The following is a 14,362-nucleotide window of genomic DNA, read 5'->3' on the forward strand; positions in this document are numbered from 1 at the left end:
GAACGCCGTGCTGTTCAGAATCCCTTGGCCCTCTCCTGCCCAAGCTGTGCCAGGTGGGGAAGAGGCTCCCTGCTTTGCCAGGGGTCAGTGGGTGTCTCCGCAGCTCCCTGTCCACGTGGGCAGCTGAAAATGAAAAGCTGACCAGGCCTGTTAGCTCCAAAGGCAATTAGTCCTGTAGGCCTTCGTGTCCCCTCACCAAATTACAAGGCAAAGCTGCTGCCCATGCGCTTGGCTTTGTAGGAGAGAGGACTGATTCGCAACCACCTTTTTATGAGCTTAGCTTCAAGGGGGAAGCTCTTTGAAATGAAAATCTGACTCCAGTGTGCATTACCCCCAGTGTGGGTCCGCAGCAGCACGGCCGCTCTATTTTTAGGTGGTCCTGTTGGAAAGCGGTGTGACCGACCGAAGGACTTGGCTCTTGGTCTTGGCACCGCGTGTGAGCCCAGTCTGCATTTCACAGGGCAAACCAGGATGATTGTAGGGCCTCTTGAGACAGGTTGCTTGGAAAATTGTGATGGAAAGTGGACTTTGTAGTCCTGTGGGCTCGTGTAAAGCATGCACCTGGGGTTCCCAGGACCCAGCTAGAGCAGGTTGGCACAGGGTTTGGAAACTGGCCAGGCTCGGCTGCCGTACGCCTCCCTTTACTTTGGGAGGAGGACGGTGGTGTGGAGCTCCTGCTAACTTGTACTAACTCCAGATGGACAGAAACTGGGCCTCTGAAAGGAAAGCAGGGAAGTAACCCAACCTGCCCTCAGGCTCTAATTGCAAGGCTTGTATCTCGTGCCAAAACCCCTGCCCAGAGATTCCCCCCTCAGCTTGTGGAAGCCACAGATGAACGCGGATTATTCCGTTCTGTCCTGTTGAAATGACACTTGTGATTTCTCTAGCACCAATCCGCTCGCTGCGAAACTGCACAGCATTATCGCAGATGAAGCATTTGAGTTTTACTGTAGCCAGTGCCACAAACAAATCAACCGCCTTGAGGATCTTTCTGCTCGCCTGAATGATCTTGAAATGAATAGGTAATTGGTCTTGTGCATGGCAATGTCCGTGTTGGGAATGATGTTCGTGAAGGGAAGACTCTCACTGTCTAGCAGAGCTTTCCTCTGCTGATGTTGGGCTTGATTCCTGTTGGCAGAAGGGGGTGAATTTCACTGAGCGGGGTGGCCAAGTCTGTAATAACATCGTGGAGGGTGAGCAGGGGTTTGCTTTAATCTGAGCCCTGGAAGCTAACAGACAATGGGAATCTTCCCTTCCGCTCTGGTCAGCCTCTTTGCATGGCCTGTGCAGTGTCAGGCGGATGCGTTACCGCACCCCGCTGCTTACACTGGGATCTGGAGCCCTAGGCTGGCCGGGCACGGTATTTCTGTCACCAGGGGAACGAGTGGGCAGCGTGGAGGAGCCCCTGAGGGCTGGAATCTGGAGGGGCAGCTGCTGCCCTTCCTCCCGGGGCAGCGGGGACCCGAGCACAGCGCTGTGCTCTCTGCTTGGGGCTCTACTGTAGGCGCTCGCTTTGCAGCCCTACGAACTCGTTTCACCCACTGGTGTCACTCGTACCACCCCCAGCCCAGAAGGGGGGATAAATGCCTTTCTTAGGAGCTCCACAGGTTCTTGAGTGCAGCTTTGGGGGTCAGCCAGCCAGCCTTGCTGACCTAGCAGGTCGGGAGGGATGTCTGGTGTTGTTTGTTCTGGCCTGTTTGCGGTCCACGAGGGGGAAGGATCGCAGGACTGATGGTAATGATAATTCTGCTCATACCCAGCGTGCTCCTTCAAGCCTGGTTTTTGGTCATGGTCTTGGTCTGTGTCTGTGTCCTCTACAGGGACAGCGTGACACGAGGGCCCTCCTGGGCTGCAGGCGTGGGAAGAGACCTGGAAAACAAATAGGAGCTTGGCCTAGAATTTTTAGCGCCAAAAGTACTTCTCTCCCCTCTTTTTCTCAGGCAAATAGTTGCTGTTAGAAATCTCCCAGGGGGAGGCTTTGAGGGTTAGTGATGTGGCTCAGGTGAAGCAGGAAAACACTGGACTTCCCCGGATGCACCAGTGGCCCCACTCCATTTCAGGTTTTCTCCACCAAATTCACCTGCAAGGCTGAAATACCCGCTCTGAGCCTCCTGGCGTGGATGGCACGTCTAGTGGAGGCTTCCGCACCCCACAGCGTCCCTATAGGAATTCCATAGGTTTTGATGACGGTCTGGTTCCCCCACCTGGGCTCAGGGTTTCCCGTGCACAGGTTTGCTGTTGTTGCTGGGAAGCGTTGCCCTGCCTGCCAGCGTGAGCAGCTCAGGGGCAGCCGGGGCTGGGTCCCTGTGTAACTGCTTTGGGAGTCACACGAGTCCAACGCACAGGCAGTAGTGCTGCTGGGACCCACTGGTCTCAGCACAACGAGACCGAAGCACAAGACAGCGTTCCCGGAGGGCTACAAACCACTGGGATCACTTTCTGGAGGTGCAACGGGGATTGCACGGCAGGTCGGGAGCTCCTCGGTCACCAGGAGAGAGCCACCGGGGGGAACCGGGCCCATCCTGTGGGGAGAGCGGGTGAGGGGCGGCCCCGTGCAGCACTCGGGAGGCGACGGGACCTGCTCCTTGCTCCCAGCCTCACGAGCAACGTGAAGCCCACCAGTGCCAGACCTTGGGTGAAGCAAGGAGCGAGGTGTGGGCCGAGCAGCCTCGCACCGCACCCGGCAGGCTCTGGGGACGCATCCGGGGGACGGCTGCGCTCCAGGGGTGCAGCCCAGCCGCCCTATAACAGCCTCGTTCCTAAAGGCTTTAGGTGTATATCGAGAGTTTGGGGTACATATACTGAGAGTTCATCCCCTGGAAGAAGTGGGGAGCCAGGCCAGTGCTGGAAATCTTGGAGGAAGTCAGAGTTTGCTGTGCTGCAAGTAATCCAACTGCAATCCCAAATCCGACTGCAGCCTGGTCCCGGTGGCAGGGCGCTGCTGCCCGAGCCCGCGGCACAGGAGCCCGGGGCTGAAACCTGCAGGGAGCTCGGGACAAGCCAGATTCCTGCGAGCGTGTTGTGGTTTAGCACCCTTGAAGGCAAGTTTGCACGTCTCGTCCTCTCCCGAGAGACCCGCAGGTGCCGGCGCTGCTTTCCGATAAGCCGTTTGCAGAGACAAACACCGTTCCTCCCCGCGGCGCTGGGGACGGACGTGACTTTGTACATTTGCTGGCAAACGCGGGGGCCTGGCCTCTCCCCGCGGGCCTGGCGAGGCGCGTGCTGTGTCCTTGAGGCCTGGCCAGCGGTGCTGCTCCTGCAGCCTGCGCTGGGAGGATGCACTTCTGACACAGGCACGGGTGTAACCCTGACAACAACCCGCGGTCAGTTGTTGTTTCCCAGAAGCTGGATTTTTTTTTTTTTGGGAAAGAAAATCGCCCTGCACTATTTTAAATTCCTCCTTCGAAGAACTAATGTCATTGCTGCAGCTCCAGGCAGAAATGAACTCCCCGCTGATTTTTTTTTTTTTTCTTTAAACTGAGCTAAGCACCGGGGAATGCAACTGCTGCATCCCCCCTCAGCCGGAGCTCTGCTCGCTGTCACCATTTAGCGGTGATCTGGCGCCAGCGACGTGTCCCGGTGACATCTGTTGGACAACGGCGTGTGGCTGGGTGCAGACGCGGGCCCTGCCTGTCTCACCAGTGTGCAGCTGCGTCGGTCGCGACCGAAGGCCTGGCAGGAGTGTCAGCCAGGAGCCGCTGCTGGGAAAGGGTCGCGCGGGGCTGCGCTGCCTGCTCTGTGCTGTGCTGGACCTCTGCTGAACCCCAGCCTCCCTGTGGTGGTGGCAGCTGGCTGGGGCGTGCACAGCGGGTGCTGGTCTCCGTCGGTGGTTATCCGGGCGAAGAGAGCTCGTGCCCGTCCCCGGTGACTGTAATAATGCCTGTGCCTGAAATCCAGACAGGGCCACGATCAACAGCTCCCAAAATCCCTGAACTGCGAGTAGGCAGCAGTTCTGCGGTGATCCAACGCCAAATATAGCTCGGCGAGAAGAGTCCTGGAGCAGCACAAAACCGGCAGCGTGCAAAACGATGGAAATGGCGATTTGGGGGCGAGAGGCGCAGCCTCTCGTGGCAGCCGGGTAGGGACCGGGGGGGCAATGGGGGGGGCACCGGGGGTGCTCGGGCTCTGCGAGGGCGGCGGCGCTGGCCGAGACCCACCAAACTCACTTCTATTCTTAGCACCCTCCCTGAGGCTCAGCTTTCAGGACGGGGACCAGGCAGTGAGAGGATGGTGTTGCTGGCAGCGGTGAGGGTCCTGCGGCGGGCTCAGCTCGGTTCGGTTCGGTTCCTCGCCTGCCTCCTCGCGCGGGTGGCGGGGCTGCACGGCGTGCGTGCCGCTGCGAGGGCGAAGGATGTGCCCTGCAGTGTCTGCAGCTTCCTGTTTGCCTTGCTCTCCGCTGTCAGCTTTCCTAACCCTTTCCTGTTTTTTGTTCGTTTTGCAGTCCAAATAAAAGACTCTCAAGCAAGAAAGTGGCAAGGTAAGCTCGTGCTTGTATTGCTGCCTCGGTGGGAAGGGTGCCTGCGCTAGCTGCCAGGCCCGCAGAAGGAAGGCTGTCACAATAAGCTTGCCGTGTCTTCTGGAAGGGTTGCGTGGTGCTTAGAAGTGGGTTTCGTTTGGGTTTGTGTTGTGGCAGCCCTTTTTCTGAAATGGAGATTTCTCACTTGTGCCCGCAGCTGGAGGCTGCTGTCAGCCCACTTTCTTCCGCTGGGGGGGCTTGGCCCTTCCACTCAGGGCAAGCCTCGGGGCTTGGTTTTGCTGGAGCAGCCCTCCCTGCTCGGCTGGTCGGGGGCTTTGGGGCATTGTGGGGGCAGCCACAGGTAACCTCACTGCTGGGGTTTAACGCTGGGTTGTTCTCCCCTGCGGGACTACCCAGGGCTTGCTTGTGTGCTGCCAGCTGCCCTCCCCGGTGGGTGTTCTTATCCTGCCTGCACAGGAAGAGCTGCAGCGTGCTGTGAATCTTAGGGCAGAGGCTCCATCCCATCCCGATGAACCCTGGTGTTCCTCTCTCCTCCTCGCCTCACCGTCCCACCTGTACCCATGTCGTCCTGCTCGCAGCCGGACGCTGAGGCTCACCTCCCCTGCCCAGCCTCCTGCGGTCGCTGGCTTTGCTCTTTGCTCCTTTCCAGGCAGGGCAGAGGCACTGCAGAGGAACAGGCGGCTCCTTTGGATGGAGCAGGAGCCGCCGTGCTCCCTCTGGAAGCACAAATGTGGGCAGCCCCCTGCCCCAGTGCTTGGGGTGCACCCAACCGAGGGGCTCAGGAGCTTCCCTGAACCTCTTCGTCTCACTTTCCTCTTCCCTATTTTTCCTGTGATCAGCAGTCTCTCCTCCTGGAAAGGAAGCGGGTCTTTGATACTAAATTTCCTCCTTCCACTCATCTCACTTTCGAGATCTTTGTTAAAAACAGCGGCAGGAAAGAAGGCTGAAGGGAGCAGCCTGTCCCCAGGTTTCCTGTTGCAGGACTAGCTTTTGTCCCCTGTCTGGCAGAAATAATTTGGGGAGGGTTTGAGTGAAACTCCTGGGAATGGAGATGCCCCATCTGCCCCGGCCGAGGCTTTGCGGGTCGAGCTGCAGGGATGGGGCTGGGCTGGGTTCCCTGGGACTCGTGGGCATGGGCCAGTGGTGGTCACTTCGAGAGCAGTCAGGGTTAGTTTGTGGTAGTGACAGAGAGGAGCCAGGTCCTGAAGATCAGCCCAAAGGGTGCTTTCTGATGCAGATACTGTAATTAAAACATAACATTTGCTCCTTGTAAATTGATTTCATTTTGGTAAGGGCTCTTTCCCTGACTTTCGTTATCCTTGCTCTGCATGTGCCAAGAAATCTCAGCTGCTTAGGCCCTGTTGCGCTTGGCATGATTCAAATGACAAATGTGCCCGAGACTTCAGAATCTAAATATATACCAGGGTGAGGAGGCAAAATAAGCCTGGTACTCAGCTGTGGTCTCTTCTGTAAATGCCAGTTATGCTTCATGAATATTTGCATGAGCATATTGTGTAGCAGGGTGAATTTCAGAGCCCAGATGACATATTCATTGGATAATTTAGGTTCAAAGAGGCCTCTGTGCTTCTCTCGTTCGCCTCCTGCTCAAAGCAGTGCTGGCTTCGAAGTAGCTCGGCTTGCTCATCGTTCAGCCGGGCTGCATGGGGTAGCAGGAGAGCAGAGCGCCCGTGAGACAGCGAAACAGGGAAAGACCCCTCTCCCTTTTCGGGGAGGGAAGGGGACCGCCCGATTCCATGACACTGTCGGGGTTCCAGCCCCATCTCCATCGCCCAGCCTGAGCGAGCTGAACCCGTTGCTGGCAGTCCTCGGGCATCCTCTTCTCCATGCAAGAAGCGGCCGTTCCCCAGCGGGGAACCAGTTCAGGTGTTTGCGAGCACAGACTGCGGTGTAAGGCACGTTGGTGCCAGTGTTGGAAGCTCTAGGAACTGGGTTTTGCTGGGAACATTGATGGTTTTCTCCAGGCTCAGGGCTCCCAGAGCTGGAATATAACGACCCCTCGCTGTGGCAATAGCTGCTGCTTGTGCCCCGGAGCTAATCGGCAGCGATAGCATGGCAATTAAGGGCAAGTCGGCCCCTCCACGCGGCATCCTGGGCAGTGTCCTTTGTATTGGCACGAAGCCACGGACACCAGTGTCGCAAGGCCTTGCTAATGATTAGCTTGTTCTTGGCTGCAGCAGCGGTGGGCTGGGTGGGTTTTTCCCCCTTTCCCTCCCCTTCCATCCGCTGCCCCCACTTGTTCACCGTACCAGCGGCAAGAGCCGAGCGCCCCGTCCTTCCCTGGGTAATGCACGGCCTCCGTATGTTCAGAAAGAAAGAAAGTGGGCAGAGGGAGCTCTTATCTCCTGTTCCAAAGAGTGAGAGCAGGTGATCACAGTGTGAAGTCCCAGCAGCATGTGTCCACGTCTGCACGCCGCTCGCAGGGCGCGTTCCTTCAGCCGGTAAGCAGCCTCCCGTCCGGGCGCACCGAGGTGCTTGGGCTGCTTCGCCCCTTTAGCTTGCCGTGGTGACAAGGGACACTGCTCTGCAAGGGCCACGGCAGGAGGTGGCAGCTGAGGAGGAGAGAGAAGGGACCGGATCCTGCGGTGTAGCGGCGGTTGTCACCTGGAATTGCCATGTTCGCCCTAATGTTCGTGTTCCTGGGGGTCGGGGTGGCTTTTCTCTGCTACAGGCAGCTGCATCAGACCAGCGCGCTGTCCGTGGGGGCGATGGAGGAGTCCTACCGGGATACGCTGGAGTGCGCGGAGGAGGACATCACGGACAAGGTAGGAGCAGGGGTGTCCGTGCCATCCCGCAGCAGGTCGGGGGGGGCTCGCCGTGCTTTGAGATGCCCAGGCAAGGGCTGGGGCAGAGCTCCTCTGGGTTTGTAGCTGCCCCTGGGGAAGGCTGGTGGGACGTGGGAAGCCCTCTGAATTGAGAGGGTGTAAACCGAGAGGCCTCTGAGTCAAGCTGCAGAGCTCCTGTGCTGAGCGAGGAGCTCCAGCTGCTGCCTTCTCCCCGGGGACGGCGTGCCGCCCGCCCGCAGGTGGCGGTGGCACCTCCAGCCACTGCCGTGCCCGCCGAGGGCTGGCTGTTTGCAGATGGTTTTCACTTCTGCTTCATGTCTCGGGTTGAGATGTCATCCACATCTGCTTCTCCGAGACGAGCAAAGTCCCCTGGTGGGAAACAAGGGCGTCCTTCCCTCGGCCTCGTCCTGCCGCGAGGACACAAAGCCGACCTTGTGTCGGGCTGGTGGGGTCGTCCTGGGTGTTGTGAGCTGGGGGTTACGGGGCGAGGTGGGAGCGGGGCAAGAAGACAAGAAAGCTTTTGTTTGAACACCGGGAGCTAAAAATAGGTAGGGGAAGGATGGAAAGTTAAAGATGAGTGAGTTTGGGCTTGTGTAAATGTTTGCTGCAGTAATGAAACTCTTTCAAAATAGCTTCTTAATTCTGCAGCCGTGAATAGAGACCTGCGTGGAGCAGCGTGTGAAAGACAAACGTGTGTGTTTGGCTGCACTCTGGTATAATTATCATGCATAAAAGGCCTTTAAAAAACAAATTAACATTTTTCCAAGTCTGAAAGTTGAATACAACTCTGCAGACCTCACGTTCCTGAACAGTCTCCAGCCGTCTGGCTAGGAAAGCTGCCCCTGTGCTTCTAGTAAAGTCCTTGTCTCCGCATGCTGCTGTTTTGTAATACACTCGGGTCTCGTTTGCCCTTCTCCCCCCAGTGATGGGAGTCCTACAGTTCAGGTTTCGTAGACGTGCCCCCAGTTCCTTTGTGGTTTGTGATTGTCCGTGTAGGGGTGTGAGTGGGACTTGGGGACCACGAGCAAGCGGAAACACAGAGAGGGCTGAAATATTCCAGGTATAGGTATGGGGAGAAAACGCTCATCTCTGCCCCCTTCCAGCAGGCAGTATTGTTTCCTCGTGGCCTCATTTACACTTAGCCGTCCTTTTCTAAGCAGCGGGTGGTTGTTCTCAGCCTCAGGGCTGCACTCGAGCTCAGTGGTGATGCTGCAGAGATCCCACTGGGTCTTTCCCTCTGGACATTCATGTAGTATCTTGTGAAGAAAGGAAACAGTCAAGTGTTGGGCCCCGTATTTCTACCTGGGAGACATTAGAAACTCAGAAACCAGAGTGTAAAAGGATGTTTTGAACAAAGACACGGCTCCCTGATTCCAGTGGCAGCCTTCCCCTTTCAGGTAGCTCAGCCAGCTCCGAGCTCCAGCGAGGGCTCCTGCAGCAAGGGTTGCTTTGTGGGGTGGGGAGCGGGGTGCGGGCTGACTCTTGCCTCTCCCGTTGTCCAGGTTGTCTTTCTGGAGAAGCGGGTGACGGAGCTGGAAAAGGACACGGCTGCCAACGGCGAGCAGCACAGCCGCCTCAAGCAGGAGAACCTGCAGCTCGTGCACAGGTAAGGAGCCCGGTTCGTGCTGCCTCTTGCCCAGGAGCAGGGGCTCTCACGCGGGATCGCGCGGTCCCGCACACGCTTTTCGGGGCCGCTGGCTCGTTCCCAGGAGCTCGGTTAATTGCTGGCAGCTCAGCAGGTACAAACGGCCCGCCTCTGGCTTCGGTGCCAGCTTGCACTCGCTCCTTCGGAGCATTCTGCTTGGTTGCATGTAAACATAGAGCTTTGTAGGTCTGTTTTCACATGTCCACCCTTAACGCTGTCTGCAGAGCCCCAGAGGTTGGCTCAGGGAGGCTCGTGGCTCTCAGCCAGCCTCAGCCCAGCTGCTTTCGGATCCTGGCTGCAGCACAGCCCCTTCAGATCCCATTTTAAGTAATCCCTGTCCTTACGGATCTGGCAGGCTTCTCTCTTCCAGCAGTGTATTTACACTCCCAGATAAACCCAGCAGGAGTTATCTATAGGGCTGTAAGGCTGTTAAGTAATGATTGTGTCATGGAACCAAGCGTCCAAACAAAGGTTCCTCTAAGCCGTGATAAACTTTGCAGCGAGGGGAACGCTTTCACTTCAGTGGCTTGGCCCAGAAGTGTCAGTCGTCTTTTAATCACGTAAAGCCCTCTGTGTACTCCTTACTGCTTGAAGAACGGCTTCATCTGGCAAAAGCCTGCCTGTGCAAAGCAATTACATAAAGCACAGCAAAGCAGCCTCCCAGCAAGCCGGGGTGAGGAGCTCCGCGGCGGCTGGGACTGCCTCTGCCCGCTCCTCTGCCCGCGCGAGCAAGCACAGCTCCTGCCCCAACGGCGTGCCACGATTGCAGGACTGCGTGGAAATCACTGTTGTGCTGGCACACAGAGGTTTGACCTGCCGAGCCTGTGTTTTTTGGGCTGGGGACATAAGAGTGTGAAAAGGAAGAGGGTTAAGGGATGAGGTTCACATTAAGTAACTTGTTCCCGGTGGTGCTGTGCCTGAGACCCGCAGGGTGTGTTACAAAATGATTGCTGTGCTTTCACCCTTGTCCCCCCCCCCTGCTGCCTCCCCCCTTATAAAAAGGTTTTGATGCAGCCTGGAGAGGTAGAAAAATAGATGGGGACTTCTACCAGCATGTACCACCCAGTTTATTTTACTTTAATACCACGTTGGGGATTTTGTGGACCGTGATGCTTTTCCCCACTTTTACTGGGACAAAGTGAAGCTCTCACACGCTTGCTGCTTGAAGGTGCTGTGGGTGCGCTTTCCCCCAAAGCTCGGTTTATTATTTCCCAGCTCTCACGGGCTGGGAGAAAGGCCAGGAAGAGAGCCCGATCCCCCCCGCGGGAGGGCAGCGTGCCGGGCGAGCCGTGGGGAGCTGCTCATCCTCTCCCTCCTCTCCGCAGAGCCAACGCTCTCGAGGAACAGCTGAAGGAGCAGGAGCTGAGAGCCGACCAGACACTCCTGGAGGAGATCAAGAAGCAGAGGGAGCTGCTGAGCAAAATGGAGAGGGAGAAGAGCATTGAGATCGAGAACCTGCAGGCCAGGTAGGGCTGGGGCAGGGCTGGGTGGCGGCAGGTCTCCTGGACCCGCACGGCCGCTGGTGTCTTTGGGGAGACAGAGTGTGGCAGAGGGTGACCTGAACTTGGTTAAAGGTGTGGCTAAAGTCAATATAAACCCTGAGGTTTGGCTGCTTCTCCTTCCTCACCTTTGTCCCAAAATCAGGCCCCTCTGTGAACCTGGTCTCAGACTTATTTGGGTTTCCCTGATGCAGTTTAGTCTAGCTCGTGTTCTCCTTCCCTGGGCCTGCCCCGCAGTGCACGAACGCAGATGTTATTTGTTAGTGCTTCTTCACATGAAAGACCCGTGGAACTCTGATGCTCAGATGTGAATCACTTCTTGGAAACAAGCAAATGTCTGATCCTGCTCCCAGAAGCTGCAGGGGCTGTGGACCTGGGCAGGCGCAGGTTGAGAGGGGAGGCAGTGCTCTCCCCACTGAGAAAGGAGCAGGTAGTGCGGCACGAGTGGCTGCAGGTTGCTTGGAGGAGCAGGAGGCATACTGGGGCAGAGCTAGACCCCTTTGTGAGAAGGAAGAGTTGTGACACAGGTGGTGTCCTGGACCCCTAGGGTTCGTATAACCTCGTGGGTTCCCAAGGAAAGAGTAGCAGGGGAGGTAGCGCCATGTATTTGGTAGGGTTTTTTTTTTGATGGGGTATTTTTTTCTGCTTTTCCAGAACAATTATTGCTATTGCTCAGCCCTTGCAGTAAATGAAAAATTACTGAATTTCATTTTTTATTTTTTTTTAATTGGGCTTGTGGTAGGACAGTTACCACAACACGTGGATGGGATGTTACTTTACTGGGAGAATGCAAAGCTGAAGCCCTGTCTGAGCCCCTGCTCTGACTGCCCAGGCAAATTTTGCTTTCTGGTGCCCAGTGCTGAGATTTGCTCATGGACACCGATGAAGGCTTTGGGCTAAAGAATTATATTCAACCTAGTTGAGGAGAGCATGGCACTGGACAAAAGACTTGCCTGAAATTGTGTGGATTCCCCCATTTTCCCCTGCGAATGGCAATAGTGGAAATCTCCGGGTTTGCACTGCAGAGAGAAATCACTGCTGGCTTGCCTCCAGCAGGTCCTGGTTTGATATTCCCGATGATGTTTCAACCAAGTCTCCTGCAGTTGGGAGGTCTGGGTGAATTTCTGACACATCTCTGTTGTTGCAGGCTGCAGCTACTGGATGATGAGAACAGCGAGCTGAGGTCCTGTGTCCCTTGTTTAAAAGCCAACATCGAGAGGCTTGAGGAGGTGAGGATGTGTGTGTGTGTGTGTGTGTAAGAAGGGTCTCTCTGCCCTCCATGCTGGGGCTGCCGTCAGAATTAGCAGCACAGACACAGCGGCAGCATCGCTCTGTGCTGGCCGCTCTGTTCCTGGGGCTGTGCCTGGGTCCCCACCTGCCGCCTCACGTGGCTGAAGCTGAAATTCTCATTTGCACAAAGGGCCTTCGTGGGGTCTGCTTTCTGTAACAGGGGAATCCTTTCAGAGCTGCCTCTGTCTTGCAGAACCTGCAAACCTTACCCTGGGCCAGAGCCGCGCCTTGTTGCTCTGCAGGCAGGTTTGCACTGCCTGGCTAAAAACCTGGGATTAAAACCCTGCAGAGCCTCTCCTTGTGACAGCAGCAGAGCCTCAGCCCTGGCGGGGCTGCTTAGGAGGGGACTCGTGCCCTCTTGTGGAGGCTCGTCCCCAGCCCTACAGCGGGGCCGGGGCAGTCTGAGGGGGAAGAGGAGCGGGCATGGTTTATCTGCTTCCTGCCAGATACGCTGTCACCAGGAGCTGTGTGTGTGCTGAGTCTTCAAAGCGCTGCCTTATATCCCAGACCCTCGCCCCCGCTCAGGGCTCAAGGCCGTGCATCTGCTCCCGGGGCGGAGGCTGCCCGAGGGGCTGCAGCCTCCCCAGGGCTGGCCGGGAGCCTTGGTTTGGGAGGGGGCGTGGGTTAGGGGTCCCACATCAGGTCCAAAGGTCACGTTGTGTTTCTGCTCAAGTTTGTGGCGCATTTAAGATTAAAATTGAAGTCAAATCAAACCTCTCTGCCCGGCTGAAGGCCTCCAGCATTTCATCCATTTGCAGTCCGTGAGCCTGCAGGGCATCGCTGCGGCTCAGCCTCCGCCTGACGTGGCCAAGGCGAAGCTGCCTTCGTCTGCCACAGCCGTGTGAACACAGTGCATTGAGGCCGGGGATGGGAGAACCGCCGTGGGTCTGGGGATGAATTTCTTGCCTAGGTGTGTCCAGCCATGCGAGGGTTGTTTTGATCCTTAATCCCTCTGCAGAGCAGTGCTGCTTTTCTCCGCAGTTAAATGTGATTAACCAGCGATGAGAGGCGCAGTTGCTGCCCCTCCCTGCCGAGGAGAGAAGCCCTGCTGATGGACTGCTGTCTTGTTTGGTGCCAGAAATCCGGATTTTGTTGTCAGTGCTGCATTCCTGCTTGCGCGGTGCCTTCGGTGCTGTGCTGCGCAGCACTGGGGCACCCCAGCCCGGAGATCAGAAAGCCAAAACCTCCCTCACAGGGAGAGCCAGGCTGGAAGCCCCGGGGTGAACTGGTCGTAGGAAGAGAGGAGCTGCTGTACAGGGAGGTGTCCTGCACAGGGCTGTTGTCACCAGCAGGTGACAAGCTTCCCACACCACCGCCAGCCCCAGCCAAGGCGAGCTGGGCTGCGTGTTGGTCTTACTGCCTGGTGCGAATTGGTCGCGTTCGTGCATGGGTCAGTCCTCAGTTAAGTTCTTTGCTGTCTGACACAAGGAATGAACTTCCCCGCAGTGGCATAAGATCCTGGATTTCTGGCTGTTCTGCAGTTCAGACCTAAGGAGCCCAAGGTCTCGCGTTGCCCTGTAGCCCCCATCCAGCCGTGTCCCACCCCGGCACGGCGCTGCCCCAGCGCAGGGACTTCGCTGTGCAGTGATCGCTGCCGCGGTCATTCACCAGTCCTCTCTGCAGAGCTCTCCTAGGAGCACTGTTTCAGTCCGTGGCTCTTCTTGAAGCACTCGTGCTCTGCAGCCCTCAGACAGCAAACGAGACGGCAGCAGGCAGCGCGTCCGCAAGGGGAGCATCCCCGCGGGGCTGGGTGCGCCGGGCCCTGGGGCGAGCGGGACGAGCCCTGGCAGCCGGGCTCTGCCTCATCGCCTCGCGTGTCGCTGCAGGAGAAGCAGAAGCTGCTGGATGAGATCGAAGACCTCACTGTGCAGCTCACGGAGGAGCAGGAGAACAAGAGGAAGATGGGGGACAAGCTGAGCCAGGAGAGGCACCAGTTTCAGAAGGAGAAGGAGTCGACCCAGGAGGTGAGTAGAGTTTCATTGCCTGCTGCAGCCCTGCCCTGCTGGTCCTTCCCGAGACAGGGGGGGTTACAGGGGAGCTGGCTTCAGCAGCCTCTCCAGAACCAGCTGTAACTATTTGTAGAGCATTGGGTCCTGCCTGCATGGAGAAAGGTAGTGCAGCAGTTTAACTGTGTAATGTTTGTCATTTTTGCCTCCGTTAAAATTCAACTGAGCATGTTTGCCTGCGTCCACAAACCCGTTTGGGCTGTGCCAGGCTGACCGGTTGCTCTCCTGCACCCAGGGAGCTGAGGCAGCAGCACATGGAACCAGCAAGTGCTAGCAAAGGGGAGGAGAGGGGTGCGGGGCTGCCTGGGGGAGAGCTCCCAGCTCGTCTTTACTTGGGGGCAGAAATAGAGCCCCCCCTCACCTCCTTCCAGGTGTCTGCTTGGTAGTTCCAGCTGGAGGCTCAAACAGTGCTTGCTGTTCTGGTAGGAAAGGAGCTTCGGGGCTCGGAGTGGAAATTGTTGAAATGTTGGTGTTGCTGAGAGCACTCGGGTGAGATGGGGATTCACGACACTGCCCGTGGCAGCTGTCGGAGCAGCTGTCTCCTGCTGCAGAGCCCAAAGGGGAAGCTGTGTGCCCCCCAGACAGTCTGTTAATCCTGCTGCAGCAGTCGGTGGGGTAGCTCCAGCTGGGAGACAGCCCGT

At 57.2% G+C, this 14,362-nt stretch overlaps 1 protein-coding gene across 3 annotated transcripts in view; it reads left to right on the plus strand.

Annotated features, from left to right (window-relative positions):
- The window catches only part of RAB11FIP3 (RAB11 family interacting protein 3), a 72,898-nt gene that overhangs the window by 54,461 nt on the left and 4,075 nt on the right, over nucleotides 1-14,362 (plus strand). For 2 of the 3 annotated variants that reach the window (XM_035549117.2, XM_035549118.2), the window contains exons 6-12: nucleotides 888-1,022; nucleotides 4,442-4,477; nucleotides 7,167-7,260; nucleotides 8,784-8,887; nucleotides 10,252-10,392; nucleotides 11,573-11,654; nucleotides 13,542-13,679. In XM_035549117.2, the coding sequence (XP_035405010.1) occupies nucleotides 888-1,022; nucleotides 4,442-4,477; nucleotides 7,167-7,260; nucleotides 8,784-8,887; nucleotides 10,252-10,392; nucleotides 11,573-11,654; nucleotides 13,542-13,679 (730 nt within the window). The remainder of the gene's footprint in view (nucleotides 1-887; nucleotides 1,023-4,441; nucleotides 4,478-7,166; nucleotides 7,261-8,783; nucleotides 8,888-10,251; nucleotides 10,393-11,572; nucleotides 11,655-13,541; nucleotides 13,680-14,362) is intronic. The other variant, XM_035549119.2, reaches the window with a different exon arrangement.

The sequence above is a fragment of the Cygnus atratus genome, chromosome 15 (assembly GCF_013377495.2).
Source record: "Cygnus atratus isolate AKBS03 ecotype Queensland, Australia chromosome 15, CAtr_DNAZoo_HiC_assembly, whole genome shotgun sequence".
Lineage (NCBI taxonomy): Eukaryota > Metazoa > Chordata > Aves > Anseriformes > Anatidae > Cygnus > Cygnus atratus.